The sequence below is a fragment of the Notolepis coatsorum genome (assembly GCF_963971535.1).
Source record: "Notolepis coatsorum genome assembly, chromosome: 8".
Classification (NCBI taxonomy): domain Eukaryota; kingdom Metazoa; phylum Chordata; class Actinopteri; order Aulopiformes; family Paralepididae; genus Notolepis; species Notolepis coatsorum.
In genome coordinates this window covers 58836072-58854323 of record NC_140172.1, presented here as the reverse complement: position 1 = coordinate 58854323, position 18252 = coordinate 58836072, and the positions used below count along the sequence as shown (strand labels likewise).

General features: G+C 38.7%; 1 protein-coding gene across 2 annotated transcripts in view; it reads left to right on the top strand.

Moving 5' to 3' along the window:
- mink1 (misshapen-like kinase 1) overlaps positions 1 to 17674 on the top strand; it is a 255643-nt gene extending 237969 nt beyond the window's left edge. For both annotated transcript variants that reach the window (XM_084320845.1, XM_084320846.1), the window contains 3 exons: positions 4514 to 4673; positions 4792 to 4931; positions 11018 to 17674. In XM_084320845.1, the coding sequence (XP_084176971.1) occupies positions 4514 to 4673; positions 4792 to 4931; positions 11018 to 11101 (384 nt within the window). In that variant the 3' untranslated portion in view covers positions 11102 to 17674. The remainder of the gene's footprint in view (positions 1 to 4513; positions 4674 to 4791; positions 4932 to 11017) is intronic.
- Positions 17675 to 18252: the final 578 nt, after the last annotated feature.

Below are 18252 nucleotides of genomic sequence, written 5' to 3'. Positions count from 1 at the left end.
TATGACTTGACATAACACAGAGTACTAATATGACTTGACATAACGCAGAGTACTGATGTGACTTGACATAACGCAGAGTACTAATATGACTTGACATAACAGAGTACTAATATGACTTGACATAACACAGAGTACTAATATGACTTGACATAACGCAGAGTACTGATGTGACTTGACATAACGCAGAGTACTAATATGACTTGACATAACAGAGTACTAATATGACTTGACATAACGCAGAGTACTGATGTGACTTGACATAACGCAGAGTACTAATATGACTTGACATAACACAGAGTACTAATATGACTTGACATAACACATAGTACCGATATGACTTGACATAACACATAGTACCGATATGACTTGACATAACACAGTACTAATATGACTTGACATAACACAGAGTACTAATATGACTTGACATAACACATAGTACCGATATGACTTGACATAACACAGCGTACCGATATGACTTGACATAACACATAGTACCGATATGACTTGACATAACACAGAGTACCAATATGACTTGACATAACACAGAGTACCAATATGACTTGACATAACAGAGTACCGATATGACTTGACATAACACAGAGTACCGATATGACTTGACATAACACAGAGTACTGATATGACTTGACATAACACAGAGTACCAATATGACTTGACATAACACAGAGTACTAATATGACTTGACATAACACAGAGTACTAATATGACTTGACATAACACATAGATAGTACCGATATGACTTGACATAACACAGAGTACCGATATGACTTGACATAACACAGAGTACCAATATGACTTGACATAACACAGAGTACCAATATGACTTGACATAACACAGAGTACCAATATGACTTGACATAACAGAGTACTAATATGACTTGACATAACACAGAGTACTAATATGACTTGACATAACGCAGAGTACTGATGTGACTTGACATAACGCAGAGTACTAATATGACTTGACATAACAGAGTACTAATATGACTTGACATAACGCAGAGTACTGATGTGACTTGACATAACGCAGAGTACTAATATGACTTGACATAACACAGAGTACTAATATGACTTGACATAACACATAGTACCGATATGACTTGACATAACACATAGTACCGATATGACTTGACATAACACAGTACTAATATGACTTGACATAACACAGAGTACTAATATGACTTGACATAACACATAGTACCGATATGACTTGACATAACACAGAGTACCAATATGACTTGACATAACACAGAGTACCAATATGACTTGACATAACACAGAGTACTAATATGACTTGACATAACACAGAGTACTAATATGACTTGACATAACACATAGTACCGATATGACTTGACATAACACAGAGTACCGATATGACTTGACATAACACAGAGTACCAATATGACTTGACATAACACAGAGTACCAATATGACTTGACATAACAGAGTACCGATATGACTTGACATAACACAGAGTACCGATATGACTTGACATAACACAGAGTACTGATATGACTTGACATAACACAGAGTACCAATATGACTTGACATAACACAGAGTACTAATATGACTTGACATAACACAGAGTACTAATATGACTTGACATAACACATAGATAGTACCGATATGACTTGACATAACACAGAGTACCGATATGACTTGACATAACACAGAGTACCAATATGACTTGACATAACACAGAGTACCAATATGACTTGACATAACAGAGTACCGATATGACTTGACATAACACAGAGTACTAATATGACTTGACATAACAGAGTACTAATATGACTTGACATAACACAGAGTACTAATATGACTTGACATAACACAGAGTACCAATAGGACTTGACATAACACATAGTACCGATATGACTTGACATAACACAGAGTACTAATATGACTTGACATAACACAGAGTACTAATATGACTTGACATAACACATAGTACCGATATGACTTGACATAACACATAGTACCGATATGACTTGACATAACACAGAGTACCGATATGACTTGACATAACACAGAGTACTGATATGACTTGACATAACACAGAGTACCAATATGACTTGACATAACACAGAGTACCGATATGACTTGACATAACACAGAGTACTAATATGACTTGACATAACGCAGAGTACTGATGTGACTTGACATAACGCAGAGTACTAATATGACTTGACATAACAGAGTACTAATATGACTTGACATAACACAGAGTACTGATATGACTTGACATAACACCGAGTACTAATATGACTTGACATAACTCAGAGTACTGATATGACTTGACATAACACAGAGTACCAATATGACTTGACATAACACAGAGTACCAATATGACTTGACATAACACAGAGTACTGATATGACTTGACATAACACAGAGTACTAATATGACTTGACATAACGCAGAGTACTGATGTGACTTGACATAACGCAGAGTACTAATATGACTTGACATAACAGAGTACTAATATGACTTGACATAACACAGAGTACTAATATGACTTGACATAACGCAGAGTACTGATGTGACTTGACATAACGCAGAGTACTAATATGACTTGACATAACAGAGTACTAATATGACTTGACATAACACAGAGTACTAATATGACTTGACATAACGCAGAGTACTGATGTGACTTGACATAACGCAGAGTACTAATATGACTTGACATAACACATAGTACCGATATGACTTGACATAACACAGAGTACCGATATGACTTGACATAACACAGAGTACCAATATGACTTGACATAACACAGAGTACCAATATGACTTGACATAACAGAGTACCGATATGACTTGACATAACACAGAGTACTGATATGACTTGACATAACACAGAGTACCAATATGACTTGACATAACTCAGAGTACTGATATGACTTGACATAACACAGAGTACCAATATGACTTGACATAACACAGAGTACCAATATGACTTGACATAACACAGAGTACTGATATGACTTGACATAACGCAGAGTACTGATGTGACTTGACATAACGCAGAGTACTAATATGACTTGACATAACAGAGTACTAATATGACTTGACATAACAGAGTACTAATATGACTTGACATAACACAGAGTACCAATAGGACTTGACATAACACATAGTACCGATATGACTTGACATAACACAGAGTACTAATATGACTTGACATAACACAGAGTACTAATATGACTTGACATAACACATAGTACCGATATGACTTGACATAACACAGAGTACTAATATGACTTGACATAACACATAGTACCGATATGACTTGACATAACACAGAGTACCGATATGACTTGACATAACACAGAGTACCAATATGACTTGACATAACACAGAGTACTGATATGACTTGACATAACACAGAGTACTAATATGACTTGACATAACGCAGAGTACTGATGTGACTTGACATAACGCAGAGTACTAATATGACTTGACATAACAGAGTACTAATATGACTTGACATAACACAGAGTACTAATATGACTTGACATAACGCAGAGTACTGATGTGACTTGACATAACGCAGAGTACTAATATGACTTGACATAACAGAGTACTAATATGACTTGACATAACACAGAGTACTAATATGACTTGACATAACGCAGAGTACTGATGTGACTTGACATAACGCAGAGTACTAATATGACTTGACATAACACATAGTACCGATATGACTTGACATAACACAGAGTACTAATATGACTTGACATAACAGAGTACTGATGTGACTTTACGTTGACCATTATCAACAGCTACTTTATTCTATTGATAATTGTGTGGTTAACGTTATTTCTACAGACGGTAACATTTTCCTTAATTTAATGAATCCGATTACATTTTCTGATTCCACTGATTGATAATCCTCTTGTTATCATCCAGTAACATTGTGCTCCTACTAGGGCTGACCCCTATTAGTAGAATAGTCAACTAATCGATCGAAAGGAGCCGTAGTCGACTGCCAACCTCTTTTAAACTAAATTAATTTTATTTATTTATCATTCTTTCCGAAAGAAAAGAGGCCTAGAAGTGTGGCTAAGGCTAATGGCACGCATACCAGAGGCTAACTGCCTAAGAAAACAGGACAGAGGCACTGAAAGAGGATTTCACCCATCTAATGAACACACTATCAAGATGTATCCATCAGTGGACCAATTGCATGCTTTTGCAGAGGACAAGAAGCTCTCCGTTGACTGCTTCAGACATTAAGCACCCCCCACATCCCAAATGGAATGATAAAAAGTAGTAGACTATCCAAATCCTTAGTCGGGGACAGCCCTATCTCCTACTCAGTCCTTGGCATCTGTAACATTCATCGATATCCAGCCTTTTATCTTGATACGGTGTTGATCACATCATCCCTATGCAACAGGGCCGGGAATCACCTGGTTCTCACACACGGCATCAGACCTGTTCACCTCCCCTTTTCCTTTTTTCGCTGTTCCTCGCCCCACGGAGCAGATCCAGAGTCAGGTGACGCCCCACGCCATCGTGTTCCTCCCCAGCTCCGACGGCATGGAGATGCTCCTGTGCTATGAGGACGAAGGCGTCTACGTCAACACCTATGGACGCATCATCAAGGACGTGGTGCTGCAGTGGGGCGAGATGCCCACCTCTGTCGGTAGGGCACACACACACACACATAAACATGTGGTCACACACAAGTGCAACAAACTGTCTGTAATCATCTCCTCACTCTTGTGTGATTGGCGGATCTTTGATGTCACTCTGTTCTGCAGCGCATATCTGCTCCAATCAGATCATGGGATGGGGCGAAAAGGCCATTGAGATCCGTTCTGTGGAGACCGGACATCTGGATGGAGTCTTCATGCACAAAAGAGCTCAGAGGCTTAAGTTCCTCTGTGAGAGAAATGACAAGGTAAGAGACTCAATCATGTCTGACGAGGTGTTTTTTACTGTCATAATGGGTCTCCATACCATCACCCCAAAATACCCATAATCATGGATATGAATGCCCTCAAGAGTATTATCATTTTTATACAACAGTTACCAACACACATGTACAGTATGGAAAATCTTCTTTAAAGGTGTTATTTGTATGATTTTTCAACTGTTTAGACTGAACCACATACAAATTACGAGTGTTTCGCAAATGGCATCCTTCATTTAGTAGTATACATATCGGTGTAAAAACTGTTTTTACATAGAGACTATGTTACATAGAGAAACATAGTTAGCATAGCAACCTTTTCTTTTTTTTCATAATGCTCACCTAGTTGTGTTTTATGGGAATTATCAGCATGTCTGGAATCGCTCTCTGGTTAAAACGAAAATAACACACACACCACTCTGTTCTCTTTTAGTGGTGCAACAAAGTAACAACCCTGAAGATCAAATTATCTTATATAGGACTATTATTATTATTTAAGACTATATCTTATATGTGGCTATACTACTACTTACTATGCTAATGTCTATACTACTATGCACTCAGGCCCTGTTTAGACGGAAACGCTAGCAGGTGAATCCGCAAAAATATTTTTTCGGATGTGCCTTTTGTTTATACGGCAACAGCGTTTTTACGGGGAGAAACCGCAAAAAAGTGAGACCACCTTCCTGGGTGGAATTAACCGCATAAAACGATGACGAAAGGGTTCTCAAGGCTCTCGTCGCGCGTACTGCTTACATCACAGGCATGCGCCAGTAGCCTAGAAGCGTAAACAAAGCATGTCTGATTCTATCCATGGCGATCACCTGAAGGCTACATTGGCAGTACTTTTAAATACACAAGAATCTGTCCCGCGGCTATCACAACTATTAGTGACTGGACCCACTGTCTGTGAGTGACTCTGCTTTGGTCCAATCACATTCCCCCACCCACAGTCTGCGAATCAGAGGCAGAGTAGGGCGGGTCTTCACAGCACGTCTCGAGTCGTTACAGCCTCGTCTGCACGCAGAATTCCACCCCAAAACACTAGTCTAAACGCAACATTAAAAGTGAGACCGCAAGACGACTTTTGCGGTTTCTGTTCAGACTCTCTCCGTCTAAACATGGCCTCAGAGTGTAGCACTCAAGTTCAACACTGTTGGACAAACAATGTTACTTACCCAGAGTTGTACCCTTTCTGCTGACTTGTTTTTTTTTTAGCTAAGTATTTACAAGTTTTACAATATTAGATTAGATAAAAAGTTATTATACAGCACAAGTACAGTAAAGTGAAATTAAGTTGTCATCTAACCAGAGTGCAAATATGACCGTAAAGTGCAATATACAATGTACAGGTGATTAAACTGGATATAAGATATATAGAGTACTACTAGGTAATAGTGCTAATCAGATGTATGCACAGTGTTATAGTATTATTATGTACAGTGATAAAGGTATAAAGTAGGGATGTCCGATATTGGCATTAAAATGTGATATCGGGAAAATATCGGTATGTTTTCAAATTCTTTTTTTATTATTTTTTACATTTCTATAACCTTTATTTACCCAGGCAAGTAAGACAAAATTCTGATTTTATTTATTGTCAAAAGTATGCATAATGTTGTGTTAATTCCACAACAAGAGATATGTAAGGGATAATTTATAGCTATACTCGCAAAATAATTGACCGACACAGAGTTTAGAACACCAAGGCGCCGCGCCGAGGTGTTCTAAACGCAGTGAAGGTCAATTATTTTGCGACAATGACCGAGTATAGCTATACATTATCCAGCTTATTACATGGCTAACTTACTAACAATATACCTAATTAATTTTACACCATTGACAAGACGAGATCAAATGCAGACACAGTTGTTCTGTGGCTCCTCTGTCATCGCCGGCAGCCGGCAGATGTGTGGTCTGATTACCTGATGAGTGCAGCTGTGCATATGCTGAGCTTAGCTTTCGTGACTGTCTGCGACCATAGCAGCGGTCCGTTATCGAGAAATAACTGACCGCTGTCAGGGGCAACCGAGCGCTATTGACCAATCACAATCAAGCATTTTGACTAACATTAAAACGTCATGTAATAAGTAATGTTAATTACCTGAAATTATTCAGTTTTTTTGGGGGGGTAACCCTGCATATATCGGTATCGGTTGATATCGGTATCGGAAATTAAGAGTTGGACAATATCGGTATATCTGTATCGGTAAAAAAGCCAATATTGAGCATCCCTAGTATAAAGACATGGTATATGGTCAGCAGTATGACTAGTAACATGTATATATATATATATATATATATATATATATATATATATATATATATACAGTACATTTTGGCAGTATGTTCATTCTATTATATTGATTCTGCCAATCAGGGAAACTGGTAGCGAGGACCTCATATTTAGATTAGCTTCAACTTTATTCATCATGGGAAGATTTAGAAGTTTTCTTCTTAAAGTAGGTGTGTAATTGTTGTTCCAAACATCCCATGGTATTTCATTCCTGTGTGGGCCCACTGAAATGGACCCAGGATATCTAGTGAACCTGGCCATGGAATGTTAACGGGGCATAGAACAGATTTTTTAATGTTGTAACCTGAAAATTATACAGAGCAATATATATAGATATAGATATATATAGATATATATAGATATATATAGATATATATATATATAGACAGAAGTTATCTGATAGATGCCACCAGCAATTATCCTGGTGATGTTGAGTTTATTTCTCATTTGTTGAGATTCTAGACCTTAGGAGGAAAGTAAAAAGGCGGCAAAAGGAGGCAACCTTGTCTTGTCCTTCTACTTAACACTTTAAGGACCAGACACGAGTATATACGTGTTTCGATTCCATGCGTTGTGGACCAGAGCCACGTATATACTCGTGGCAAGTTGTTATTGTTTTATTCCATATTTATAACGCTTATTAGGTACCCGATCCACTAGCAGGATCTTTCCACATATTTGATTTTCGAAACATGCAGTACCGGCCAGATCCGCTTAAGGGCGCCATCGCTCCACTACAGTATCATTGATGGGATTTAAAAAAAAAAAAAAAATGCTTTTACAGTCATGTGGGCGGATCATAGATCCTTGATTCCAAACGAAGCCCCTCCATCTTGGATCAGCTTGCCGGAAGTTTTTTTCAGCGTGGAATAATGGGATTTATGATTAGCCAATGTGCATATCGATCTACCAGAATCCGATGACTGGTGAGAAAATGCTGCCGGCGATCACATGGCCTGACGGTAGGATAATATTACCCCAAATTACAGCTGGATTGGACATTGTTTTATAACCTAACGTGATAGACTACTGACATTTGCTACCGGAACGCACACTCTATTGCTAATCAATAATACTGATCGGCGTTCCCCGCCGCCCCCATTTCATCCATAGATTCTCTGTAATAGTCCGGATGCTACGCAGTTTGTTTTATTTCATTCGTATATATACAGCAGAAATGGCGTTTGATATAACGGCGCCAACGTTTAGCCTTTTTTGCAGCCTCCTGCAGAAAAGCCTAGACGAAAAGCGCGATATACCTTATACGACGCTATAAAATTACAACCAACCGATGGATTTTTATTTTCTTTAAGCCATTATGAAGGCACGGTTTATGCACTCAAGTGACAATGAGAATGGACAAATAGCAATACTATAAATGATATATAAAGCTCTTAGAAAGTACATCGGTTTGTTTACAATCCGCTGTCCTCTGAGGCCTAAATCGCCGCGGGGCTCCGGACGCCATAGTGTTAAAGGAGATTTTGAGTTACTGTAAGTATGTTTGTTGTCGAGGTCAGCATTAGGTGCCACATACTGTATAAGTGCCATTCACAATCTGAAAGCTGGGAATCATTGCATTTAACACTTTAACACATCCACCGCCAAAAACGGCTTACGACGGGTTTCAAGGTCATGCGACTTCCGGCATTCCACGGCGTACAACGTTATTGAGATCATATTTAATTTTTTCGCCATGGTATTCATAATTCCCTCACCCAGCCTCGGCTGAGACGGTGGGACTCGGCACAACCGTGCAACGCTTCAATACCGCCACCTGGTGGTTGATCGGGCGAGTTACAACCGGAAAAGGATCTCTGGTGATCTCCGTGCATCTGGGAAATGCGCCTGGCAGGCACATATTGTTGCGGGACTCTAGACACACATCCGTGTATATTAGGGATGTCCCGATCCGATCACGTGATCGGGATCGGGGCTGATCACGTGATTTTCCGAAGATCGGGATCGGCAAAAAAAAGATCAGCCATTTTTATTCAACAAACATGACCATGTTCACGTCTTAAACTCATACTGGGGCCTTAGTTTTGGTTTTAAATTGCATATCATCATTCATTTATTTATTGTCACACAGAGCAGAAGAATTTTGCCAAAACAAACCAATAGTATCCAGCTGCAGAACGGCAGACCACATTTCTCACATTACATTCACACTGAATGTTGACGTTATCCAGGTGAAAAGTTAACTTCATAAATCATTTGATGTATAATTAAATCAAAGGAAATGCGTTTGGGTCTGCGAGTGTGGCTGGTCTGCCGTTCTGCAGCTGGATACTATTGGTTTGTTTTGGCAAAATTCTTCTGCTCTGTGTGACAATAAATAAATGAATGATGATATGCAATTTAAAACCAAAACTAAGGCCTCAGTATGAGTTTAAGACGTGAACATGGTCATGTTTGTTGAATAAAAAAAATATATATATATATATAAAAAATTTTATAAATTTTTTTGATCGGATCGGGAAATATCGGTATCGGTCGATACTCAAAATCGCATGATCGGGATCGGATCGGGAGCAAAAAAACGTGATCGGGACATCCCTAGTGTATATGGATCGCTGCCATAACTCAGTAATCGATATGATTTGGCCGTTTATTTCGCCATACAAACCGGAAATGGATCTAGTCGATCGCCGTCAAATAAGTGGGATCTTTTTCCTCCAGTCTCATCGGCGAACGGTAAGAGGACAGTAACGTTACTTTCAGCGTGATTGTTTATTATTAATGCAAACTGCTCTGATCAATATATCACCCATACTACATAAAGCATTTACTGACGATCACGAAATTATAAACGACCCCCCCCCCCCCCCCGTTCATCCGCGCATGATGAGTCATAACATTTAGGATCATGTACAGTTGAAATTTTTAATATAGCGTGTATCGGCAACAAACGGCAGTTGATTATATGCGTTTATGCCTATAACTCACGTTCTAGGAATGACTGCAGAAAACGATAAAAACATATTTATATCCTAGACGGTATTTTCGTATGAATCTATGAATGAAAAAGTATAATGTTCCTACATCCTGAACGATAGATAATCGATGTTGAATGGGCCATAGTAATGTCAATTTAGTAATACAATTAAAAAAGTTATAGCCCTGCAAAGAAGGTGAACATCTCCATAGGTTTAGAGTGGTGGCAGAGAGTGGTATGAGAGGGGCAAACTGCATGGCAGTTAATGTGTTAATATACAGTCTTTCAATCATTCATTTGTTGTTGTTTTTCCTTAGAAAAATACTTAGTTCCATGAAGCTGCCAGGTGGGTCATGTGAAGAGTCCACAAAGCAATGCAGCCGGCTGTAACGTGGATGCCTTTTAGCCATTACCATCCTATCTTTGGCAACAATAACGCCAGTACTGCACCGGCAACCAACTAACACTAGCTAGCTAGCGGTCATCCCGGCGATGTGGAAGTCCTAAGTCATAATTTTCTTCATTGATTGCTTTTAGCCGCTCAATGCACGATCAATTTATATGTCCACCCCCTCTAAATGCTTGAATATGTGTGGTCCATGCTCAAACTATTGAGATGCTAGGTGCTAACAAGATTGGAGGCTAATGTGTCTAGAAGATGTTTATATTACAGCCTGCAATGCTCTGTGCTGCGTTGTGTTGTGGACTCTTCACACGACCTCTGCCATTGTGAAAAAGTAGCATCACATCTTATTTAACACTTTTCCAAGCAAGGTCACAATGTGACGACTGACTGGTGCCGATGGTGAATGACGTGTTGTTGCTTGTGACGTCTCTCAGGTGTTCTTTGCGTCCGTGCGCTCCGGAGGAAGCAGCCAGGTCTACTTCATGACCCTCAACAGGAACTGCATCATGAACTGGTGATGAAACGTGCAGCTGCTGTGGTCGACGTGCGGACCTCAACAGAGTTCGACGATGAAGACCACCCAGATCTTCATACACACACCTCTCTCTCTCTCTCTCTCTCTCAGACACATACTGTGTGTACACAGAAACTCTAAATCCATTCCACCCTCCAAATCCTGATGACAGACTTCATCCCATAACTCCTGCTGAGGCCCACCACCCGCACTCGCTCCCACCCCCACCACCACCCCTGATTCACTCTCCGGAATGGTCATCAAAAATCACCATTGATCCCCAGATGATGTAAGGACATCTGATTTGATTTGTACTGCTGTGTATATACCGTTTCTCTTCTTCAGTTACTCAGTGTCGAGTCGTAACTATTTACTTTCTAATTGTGGATGTATGTTTAAAAACATTCCTTTGCTGGTTACATGTAGAGAGAGAGGTATTAATTTATCGATATGTGGAGATGAAGCTGTAAATATAGATATACGTCTGAAACCTCTACTCTAATCACATATATATACAGTATGTCCTCCATTCTGAGCGTTGCCATAGGACAGGTGGACAAGAAATAATAATATTGCAGACTCACCCCGGTGTTGTGGTTTCTGTGGTTTTGGTCTCCAGAGATCTCGACTTGGACCGCTTTAAAGGACGAATGATGTGTGTCTGAACAGCACCAGATCACCGCCTGGCCCTTTCTTTGTCGGGGGTTTAGTCTGAGGTGTTGCGTTTCATCAGTGATGAGATATGAGGCCCTTTGGGGTAAAAAGGTTGGGAACCCTTTGCCCTCGTACTGACTTTCTTCAACTTTTTTCAGCGTCAAGAGCCAAAATGAGTCAAACTTGAGTGTAACCCTGGGATCCAGGTTTATGAATACACCAGAAACTGACCTGCAAACCATGTTCCAGGTCCCAACCCATAGTTTTAGGAAATGCCGCACTAATGGTTGGAGGTCCTTCACCTCGGCAAGAAAGCCTTGGATTCTCCCAGGCTGAGAGTACCGCTTCAAACCTAATTCATCTCAAAACAGTCAGAATTTTTAGCTGCACCATAAGCTAGACCAGGGGTGGGCAATTAATTTTTACAAGGGGCCACATGAGAAACCTGAACTGTGTTGGAGGGCCGAACCAATGATAACTTGAACTTAATTCTGCTCAATATTCATTATCTCCAATTGTAAAAAGTTACCGCGGGCCGGACACGGACGCCCAAAGGGCCGGAAGTGGCCCGTGGGCCGTAATTGCCCAGGTCTGCGCTAGACCATGGCAGCACTGTACTGTCCCCCTCTTCCATTATTCATGGTTTAGGTGGATTTATTGATCATTTGGATCACGTGGCTCGTATCTCAATTTCTTTTTTTGTTATCATACACAATACCTACAAAGATTTGATATTTATATGTAGTGTTTCTGTATTTGGTATTAGCCTACTGGTATTCTTAATTTTACTCTACTGTAATGATATTGTCGTTATATTGCAACATATGCTATTCTTGTGCTGTCCTTTTTTTTAAAGAGGAGTTTATATTTCGTTTAGTAAGACATGTTGGTGGAGGAGGAGCGTGACAGCTTTTCAACTTTTTTTTATTAGAATGATGAAGGAGAGAGAATGAAGACAGGAGATGCTAGTATTTAGGAAAAATTGGTTTGGAATAGTGGCTGTAGGCAAAGATGTGTCCGCCCTCTTTCACTTCTAACGGTTTAGTTCATGAGTGTGTGTGTGCGTCAGTGTGAAAGAGCTTATTGAGATGGTATAGGGAGGTGTAGTCTGACGTCACTTTAGTTTCCTGCGCGGTCCACCCGTATAGGGATTTATCATTGGGAAATGTTATTATCGGCTATTGTAATAATTCTGCCTCATGAACATTGGCAAGCTTTCCATTTTTGCACAAAATGAGTTCCCTTCTATCGCTAACATAATTTTTTAAGCATTTTTGGTTGAAATAGAATTATACGTAATTCGTTTACGATTAATTGTGAATCTTTTCATGTTGAGCTATAGATTGTGGATGAATACACACAGAAAGGTACACACATGCCAATGTTCATGCATATTTGTTTTAAACGAGACGATTTAGAAATGTGTCCATTGGAAATGCATTGCAATTTCAAGCGAGGTGGACCGGCCGGAAACACTTATGACGTAACCTCTACACCTCCCTATTGCAATAGATGACACTGTCCGTGTGACGAAGAGTAACGAGTTGTGTGTCTTGATGCCTGAGCCGACAAGGAGTCTAACTGTTTGTGGTGTCGTTGGCTCTGCAATAACAAGAGGGGGCGACTCCAACTGATGGTTTGAGAACAAGGCTGGAACATGTGGCTTAAAACACATTTCATATTGTTTAGGGTTTTCTTTTTCTGCCAAAGTTCACACCGTCGTTTAGGTCTGAGGGACATGAACTCACTTTACGTGTCGAGTACAAAGCAAATGCTTGAAGGGTGAATACAGTATTTTTACAAACCTATCCTTTTTATTGCTAACCAAGACCCTTTCAGATAACTACTGACATAAATATGTGTGTGTGTGTGTGTGTGTGTGTATATATATATATATATATATATATATATATATATGACCATTTCTCTCAAAAGTGCAAGTCAGTTATTTCAAAGTGTTCTATTGCTTATTTTCACTCCTGTTACACACATGGAACAAGATTAAATGTCTTGCATGCGAGAGAAACTATTTTGTTCTCCCAACTTGTTGCACTCTTTGCTAACTGACTAACAGGATATAGCTGCACATTTCTTAAAAGCAAAAAAACTCTGACTTGAAAGTTTTTGTAGATGTCATGAATGGAGTCTTGCTCGAGGATAGGCTACTAAAAACACTGAACTTGCCCCTTAAGTGGTCGGTATTTTATGTAGTCTTAAATTAAAGCTATATACAATATGAATATATTCGGAGGAGAGCAATTTCTATTAAATATGATAGTGAGAAATACATATTATGATATTACAGAGCATAAGTAATTGTAAGTGGACAATAGAGCGTTCTTACTTCAATAAATGTACATTTACAAATATATATTTTACACGCTTTGGTGCACATGAGCCATAGCATCAAAAGACAATATTTCCCAAGTTGTTTTCCCAGCCAGTAATATATATTTTCTGTGTGCTTAGTATCAGTTGTGTGCCATTGTGATCTTATCATCTCAAATGTCGCAATTAACTGTCACAAGAACTCTGTTAGCCATGGTTTTATGGTTAAGTCATTCTCTCTTGTAATCTGCCATGTTTACAGTTCAAGCGCAGTGCCTTGGAGTTGGGAAAAGGGGAGAGAGGTTTTGGAGACAAGTTGTACACCTACTTGTATCTTTTACTTTGAATCTCACAAAGAAGAGGTGCAACTAAGAATGGTTTCCTGTGCCAATTAAGTGCACTTAAAGTAGAATTCGGATCATATGGAAGATGCAGTTTGATTTTTATTTTATTTTTTGGCACTTCATGAAAACTAACAAGCCATTAGCTACTTGTATTAGCAAATGTTTCAAATGTAAAATATATATATATAAATAAAAATACATTTACAACATGAGTAAAACACAAAAAAGAAAAACTAAATGGTTCATTCAGAAATGTGTAATTATAAAGAATAGTGACTATGTGGCTTCTAGGAAAGAACATTTATATACAGATGCACATTTCCTGATGGTTGGAACCAAAATAGAGAAAAGCCATAGGTATTCCATCGTTTGTGTTTGTGAATAATAGTTCCATAGTATCTGGTGTACAAATATGAATGGAACCAGATCACCCTGTTTGACGCGTGCAGTAAAAATACACGAGCATGATGGTGATCCTTTAAGTAAGCTGAAGTGGGGAAGGTAGCTTAATATATTCTGAAAGAATTATTTTATTAAAGGATATGTAAATTCGCTTATATTGAGAAATGTCAAATGAATGTACATCTATAAAAGATGTGTATAACATTTCCTGCTATATTAATCCAAGCACAACGTATCTTACGGCACAGAAAACGGAGCTATAGTCGTTTGAGTGTACGCTAACGGAAAAGACGTGATTAGGGTATTGGGACTTTCTTTGTGGTGTAGAACAGACGTTTCTGAGTGTGGCTGTGACGGACACGTCCTTGTAGTAACCAGATATTTCCGTGTGTGGTCAGTCTGATAACTTTTTGACTAGTTATTGTGAGATAGAGTTAGCGGTCAAGTGAGACAGCTGTGTGCCGATGGGACAGGGTCAGGGGTGTAAAAAGTACCCAGAAAGTATACTTAAGTGAAAGTATGGTTACCGTCTCAAAATCTTAGTATCTGGCTAAAACACACAAGTAAAAAAAACTTTTTCTGACTGTCTATTCTTCTGATAGCAGGTGTTTAATCAAAGATCCCCGCTTTCTAGTCTTGCACAAGGACCAATCAGCATGGGTATGGGTGGGTTCATTTTCCATTGATGGGGATTTGATTGGCTGTTTTTAAATAAAGTGCGGCCGCAGGATTAATAATGTTAACGTTAGTTCAGCCAGAGAAACAAATGTACTAATTAAAATGGTTGGACCTGTGAGATTTGTACTTTGTAAGTCTGCATTTTAAATGTAAGGAGTAAAAAGTATGTTTTTTTTCTCTGAAATGTAATTGAGTAAAAGTACAAATCCCCCAAAACAGTACTTAAATATTGTAACAAAGTATAATTACTCAAGTACTTTACACCCCTGGTTAGCGGTCAAGTGAGACAGCTGTGTGCCGATGGGACAGGGTTGATGAGTTGGCACATTTTCTTTTGCGTGTCCTAACCTGACGACTAATCAAGTGAGGTTAAAGTAACATGTTCTTGTTTCCATAACAAGAGCAGGATTTAATGTAGAGGGCTGCAATTCAGAGTTTTTCCAATTATGTGGGTTCAATGTTGGTGTAAATTGAAGAACCCAGTTCTCCCGACTCTGCTTTAATAAATTGAATTGTGAAAAGTATTCTGAATACTGAGGTCCGATTTGACCCAGCAATGGTGCAATGGGGTTCACAAATGGTGGCCATTTTGCTCTTATGTCACCCTCAGGATGGGATTCCTTTGTGAACAGGGTGGAAAGGAATCCTATCCTGAACGTGACGTAATAGCAAAATGGCCGCCATGTGAATACGGTCAATTGACATTTTTGTATAGTGGGTCTGTATTCATTGTGGGCTGTACTTAGCAACCAGCTTTAAAACAGCAACATGATTTCACAGTAGTGCAATGTTTGAAATCATCATTCCACTTTATCTCAAGAGCAGATGTGGCATGAAAAAAAAACTGAAAAACATTTAAAATAATGTGTATTTGTACAGAAGCTCCTTCCAACAGAGGAGTTTGAATACCAATGCATACAGTGTTGGTACTAAAGCCTTACTGTATTGATTTAAAGGAACAGTTCACTAAGATTGGAAGTAGGAATTGCTAGCATTTTGTTAGCAATGCTAGTGGACGTCAATGTCGTCTATTAGCATGTCAAAAAAGGTTTTTTATTTGTATTTATTCTTTTGTCCTATGTAGTTAACAATGTTGTCAAATAGTCAGGAAGTTGTTAAGAGGGTGCTATGTGTGATATTTCAGAGCCATGCTAACAGATCCCATTGATTTCCACTAGCATTGCCAAAAAGGTGCTAGCACTGTCCATCTCCACGATCTCAAAACACTGGCACTGGTACTTTTTGGACGGGTTGAGATAACTACCAGTTTTAAACAAAGTGAACTATTACTTTAATATGAAACTCTGAATTGCAGCCAAGATGCACATAGAGAGGTTTATTGTCGCTAGGAGCAGGCATGACTGAAGATTTACAGAACGGAGTCACAAAATGTTATGAATAGAAATGTTGACTATATGACATCTGTCGTTCATAAGCAATATTAGTGTTTGACTAAGTTGAGACCTTGGCTCTCCATCTCGGTGTGACGTGTAGGAAGTGTTGGTTTCTATGTGGCCTTTGGCAGATTGAATGTAAGGTCTGTGTGTCTCGTTGGAGAATTTGTACTTAATCTCTGCTCTTGATCTCTAATCACTTAGAAGCTGTAATTTATGCTTCTTCTCAGTCAGTATAACACAATCGCTTAACTGTTTGGATGCTTGTCTGGTTTTTTGCATTTATGAAATTATCCCAGAAATTGCCTTTTATGAAGTATCAATAAATGAATGATATGTATATTCTAGTTCTGAGTCGAGGTGGAGGAAGACGCGTCGCCCGCTCCAGTCATAATTCGAATGGCACTCCTTTCACCTTTTAGCGTATGTATACGTCTGCCTGTCAAAATAAAAACAACTTTTAAGTATGAATGGATTTATGATGTTTAATAACAGTTGTTGCTGGAAGACGGGTCAAACTCATGGAGCTGGAAAAGCTGAATATTTGGAGGGGACTATAATTTTATTTGACCCTTTTTTCAGTATTTTGTTTTTTAATTTTATTAAACATATTTACAATATTTGTTTTGTGTGTGTGTGCGAGCGTGTGTGTTTTATTTCTGAGAGATTGACTCCGGATTGTATTTCATAGAATGATTTAATTTTCAAAAAAAGATTGTGTTGAATGAACTCGTCTTAACACAGAATTGTTTGAAAAAATAAAAGACCTTGATCTCATCTTAGAAGTGTGTTTCAATATTCTTTCTCTTTGTCATCTCTTGTATGTACGTAATCAATCAAATAAAACATCTGGATCGTAACAGCCGTCATCAGTCCCCAGACATCAATGGAAACTATAGGGGTGTAACGATGCGACCTCACAACGATTAATTTCGATTATGATTATTCAGGCAACAATTCAATGCATGAAATATCTTCATTTGACCACGATTCGATTAGTTTTCGATGCATTTTCAGTTAATTCCCCAAAAAATTTTGAATACACAAATGTGGCTGGGGGAACTGATTCACTCAGCATGAATGGACTAGGTCAATAAAAACAATACACACACAAAAAAACATTAAAAATTATTTATATATTTATAATCGATTCTAACATAATAAAAATCGATGCAGTTGAATCGTCACATTAGAATCGATGCATTTAGATTAATCGATGCATCGTTACACCCCTAATGGAAACACCATTGAACTTCATTGATGAGGTCACTTCATAGGATGTACCTGTGATGTCACCAATCAATTATAAAATGGCAAGGCATTGTCATATCTGCTAAAGTGCTGGGCAGTCTTGA